The 4,540-nt window shown below is 43.0% G+C and overlaps 2 protein-coding genes across 2 annotated transcripts in view; both read right to left on the bottom strand.

Moving 5' to 3' along the window:
- ARPC3 (actin related protein 2/3 complex subunit 3) overlaps nucleotides 1–127 on the bottom strand; it is a 4,870-nt gene extending 4,743 nt beyond the window's left edge. Inside the window, exon 1 of the mRNA XM_008634038.2 lies at nucleotides 56–127. Coding sequence (XP_008632260.2) covers nucleotides 56–127 — 72 coding nt within the window. The remainder of the gene's footprint in view (nucleotides 1–55) is intronic.
- Nucleotides 128–731: 604 nt separating this feature from the next.
- On the bottom strand, nucleotides 732–3,897 carry GPN3 (GPN-loop GTPase 3; the record flags this gene model as incomplete). The annotated part of the gene is made up of 6 exons (XM_017734787.1): nucleotides 732–979; nucleotides 1,436–1,564; nucleotides 1,937–2,033; nucleotides 2,333–2,448; nucleotides 3,112–3,236; nucleotides 3,651–3,897. Coding segments are annotated over 6 exons (777 nt in total), but the record flags the coding sequence as incomplete, so codon positions are not given.
- Nucleotides 3,898–4,540: the final 643 nt, after the last annotated feature.

Here is a 4,540-nt window from a genome sequence, read left to right as displayed (position 1 = left end):
GAGGCGGTGCGAGGAGGGGAAGCGGGAGCCGTGCACCGCCCCGGAGGCAGCGCACCGGGAAGGGATCCCGGGAGGCATCTCTGTACCCGGACACTGCCCCTACGGGGAAAGGGCCACGGAGAGGCATTGCTCGGCCAGGGCTCTGCCGGTACCGGGAGGGGATCCCGGGAGGCACCGCCCGTTCGGGCAAGGGGTTCCGGGATGCTTGCTCGCAGCTGGTTTCCTCTCCTGTGCATTTCCAGCACAGCCCAGCCGGCTGCAAGGGGCACTTCGTGTAAGGAAGCACAAGAGGGGTCCAAACGTGTTGTGTTCAGAAAGATACAGTATTTTTAGGTGCACACTCCTATTACTATCATTACCTTCCCTGTGACCCAGCGTTGCTGGATTTGTCCCCTGGCACCTGACTCACGGCATGTCAGGGAGACAAAATGGGAGGGTTTGGAAGGTGAGTCACAGTAATTCAACTGTAAGGTTGGGGTTTGTCCTTTCAAAACGCCCTAAGCATGGCTTGTCCTAGTGGCAGTCTGGAGGTGAATCAAACCACTGAAGTTTCCCCAACTTTTGAATGGTTTAATTCAGCCAGATCAAGACCTGCCACACACAGAGTTTTGGAAGCCCTTTTCCTCTAGATATGCAGGAGTTGCTGGGCTGTTGAATCTCTTGCCCAGTTCTGGCTCTGCTTTTTTTCATACGTACTAACATTGGCCTCTGTATTTTATAACACACAAGCATAATAAAAAAAACTTTGTTTATTAAAGTAGTTATGAGGTCATGTAACTCACTCTCCACTATAAATATTAGTTATTTTACAGGTAAAATATCAAGTGTGTTTGTGTAGGGATTGGGTTGGGGTTTTTTTTTCATTTTTATTTTTTACCAAAAGCAAAGTATTTTCCTCCCTGTTTGAACATGTTTTTTACTCATCCACGTGATCTTGAAAGTATTCATCCACAAGAGCAGATTTATCTTCTTCACATTCCTGTCAAAAAGACCAGAAAAATATAAACCTTCCTGGGTTGAACACAGGAATTATCAGGGGACTTTGAACAGTCATGCAGGAAAAAAAACTTAGTGATCTCAATGGTCCTTTCTGACATTTGAAGGTTAAAATTCTGTTAATTTTGAAAACCAAAGTAATACTTTTAAACACAACCACTTGATCAATCTCCATATACAAGGTGATATTAGAGAATTTCACTTTTGTAACTCTAAATGGAGATGGTACAAGCATTGTCACTGAAAGACTAAACATGTCTTATTTTGAACTGTACTATATATTACTCTCTTATCTCAGCAGAGATCCCTCCAGGGCAGGGGCTGGGCATACCCCACAGTACTAAGACAGTATTTATTAGCAAGGCAAAGAATATATTTGTATTACAACTATATTATGGATCCTTTCTAATTTTTAATCTTCTCACCAGCAGTCCCTTACCTTTGGTTCTTTAAATTCCAGATCTTCCCCATACTGAATGGTGAAGTCTATGTGCTGCAGAACTATGTTTATACTTTCCTCATCAGAGCGATCCAGAGGCAGAAATCGAACCATACCATAGTCATCAATCTATAAAAGGATTCAAAGGATGTTGGTACAAAAATGCAGTCAGTTAATTCTCAATCACAGCACTCTAAGCCACTTCCTTAAACCACATTTGTCTGGACTTCTAAATACCATTTAAAGTCACACTGCAAACCAATGGTAATTCCCTACTCAGAACACCTGGTTACCAGTCCTAAGTTCTACACTGTAGAAAAAGCCATTTCCCAAAACTGCCAACAGAAAAGAATTCAAAGAAAATGTATTGGCTACAATCCAGCTATCAAGAGTATCATATCAGTAGTATCAAGAATCTCATGCTAATCTGAATAAATGAAAAACTGAGTTAAAAGAGACAAAAAGTGATAGTGCATTTTAGGGTACAAGCAATATACCTACCAATCCACATATAGATTTGGTCAGTTTTTTAAACCTTTTGCTTCTCAATATACTTGTAGAATCTTCGATCATAGAATACATATCTGGATCCAAGTACCTGCAGAAACAAAGTTACCATTAACATTGAAAGTCTGTCATTCAGAATGACACAAAAGACCCAAGATAATTACTTACAAAAAAGCCAAAGATCAGTACAAACATAGAGCTATTCTTTTGACTCTGACTAAACTAAGCATCCTACCCACATGCTTAAAGACTATTGTTTGAAATAAATGAAATCCATCTTCTCCCATTCCAAAAGAGTCTGTTTTAATTGTGGGAAACATTAGACTGAATTTTCAGTGAACTCTGCCTCAATATATTATACTACAGAGCAAATAATTTTTTGGAACTTACTTTTCTATTTCCTTCTTGGCTTTCTTGCTCAGCAAATCCATTTTGGTCATGACGTTAATCTGTGGAATCTCCAAAGATATCATTGCACTGAGAGCTGCCAGGATTCCAGAAATAAACTTGAAGAGGATGAAAAATGATGTATTAAAGTACAGAAAAACACAACACAAACACACAGGACACTCAGCCACAGGCCAAATCTGGTAATGAATATATGGAACATGGACACCAAGCCCTATGAGGAATTATTCTCTGTTGGAAAAAGGCGGTGCCAAGTATCCCCTCTATTTTTGGAACCTCAAATATTGATCTGCCACTGAAAAGGGCACTAAGAAAACCCAAACCCTTCTCAGGATAGTTACTGCTAAATGGGGAAAGTGGCCTGCTTGTTCTCGGGATCTGAGAAAGTTCTCATGGAATCACAGAAGAATTTAGGTTGGAAGGCGCTTCTGGAGGTCATCTGGTTCCTACAACTGCTTAAATAGAGGAGCTTCCAGGTCAGACCAGGCTGCTCTGGGGTTTGCCCAGTCAAGTTTTGACTCCATGAACATTCACTGCACAATCCCTCTGTGCTTGTCCCAGTCTGACCACTCTCACAGTGCTGGTTGTCTTTACATCCATCTGGAATTGTCCTTGCTGCAAGCTGTGTCTGAGGCTGCTGACGACAGCAATCAGATCTCCCTGAACTTGGCAATTTTTCCTCTGGGCAAACCCAGCTCCTTGAATGGCTCAGACTTGTTCTTTATCAATATGAACTTTTTCAACAGATTTCAAATGGATACCTTAAAAGATTCCACCATAAACTGAGAATCCACAAGGAAAACTCCACAGACACGGAATTCCCACTGCTGCAGCTGCTCCACCAACTGTTTCATCACTGGCAGGTGCGTGTAGAGTTCGATCTGACCTGGGGCACACTCAGGATATTAGAAGGTTGGAATGTGAGGCAAACAGGAACAGTTCACAGTTACACATAGACATGGGACTGCATTTAACGTAAATAAAAACTGCTAAGGAAAGCACCCTCTTTTCAGGCAGCTCTGTCTGTGTTTGGGTGAAGTGGAAAAGACCTCCTTTGGTCTCCAGTTAGTGTTAAGTTTGCAGTTGCCACATTATTCCCACAGCACATGATGCTACCAAACATCTGTGCAGTCACCCAGATGAACCCAGGACCAAGTGCACTCCTAAGACACCTGAAAGTGACTCTGACAACTGTTAATAGCTCATCAAAATGTGAATTATCACGACCATCTAAAACCAAATTTTCCCATTTGAGAATTTTCCAATGAAGAGCGATACCAAAACATTGGCGTGTGTTTACCTGGGCAATCAAACAAAATATAGTCATCCTCCACGTGCCCAAGGCTCTCCTCCAGCCAGTTGAAGTTATTGGCAAAGTATTCCATGCAAAACACCAAGCCACCATTGGGGCCAAACCTCAAGGACTCATCTTCCATGACATCGTCCACTTCTATCAGCTCGCGGATGTCTGTGACAACACACACGTCACCAAAAGCCGGGAAATGAACTCTGCAGGCAGCTCGGTAGGTGAGAAAACCAACACGGCTTTACAGCAGCGCTGGGTGCACGGCATCTCCCCACTCACAGGCACACCCAGCAGCCACACAAAACTGTGGATGAACTTACACAAGCTCATTAATTCCCACAATACACACATATACGCTAAATACTTCCCCGGACTTATTTGGATATGAGTAGGGGTCTTTTGAGGGTTCCTGGTGATTGTTTGGGAAACATCTCATTCCCCAAATTTTCATCCTATGGTCCTGCATCTTCTAGTGAATCTCTTCTCCTTGATGGTATCTCAGCTATGTGGCCAGGTCAAGATGCACATTTTTTATCATCTTTGTTCAGACCTACTGTTGTTCTCAAAACGGAAACATCTGCCAGTACATATCAATCTCTAGTCTAGGTAAATACAGGGATTAAACCCGAGCTGACACAGGGCAACAGTCGCTGATGCAGGCAGTTATCACTATTACAGCGCTACATTAATGTCTGACATAGGCACTATTTGCTACCAGACCAGGCATTATTTGGGATATCACTGATATAAGGATCACACATTATTTCGTTTAAACCGTTTTCCAACATCTTCCCTCACTGTCGCATGGCCTCCCTTTTACAGCAATAGAACTTGTGCGCTAGCACGCCCCCGGGGCGGTTCGAGCCCGGCGGTGCCCGGGGCTC

The sequence above is a fragment of the Corvus brachyrhynchos genome, unplaced genomic scaffold, assembly GCF_000691975.1.
Source record: "Corvus brachyrhynchos isolate BGI_N302 unplaced genomic scaffold, ASM69197v1 scaffold114, whole genome shotgun sequence".
In the NCBI taxonomy this organism is placed as follows: domain Eukaryota; kingdom Metazoa; phylum Chordata; class Aves; order Passeriformes; family Corvidae; genus Corvus; species Corvus brachyrhynchos.
This window is presented reverse-complemented; position numbering and strand designations above follow the sequence as displayed.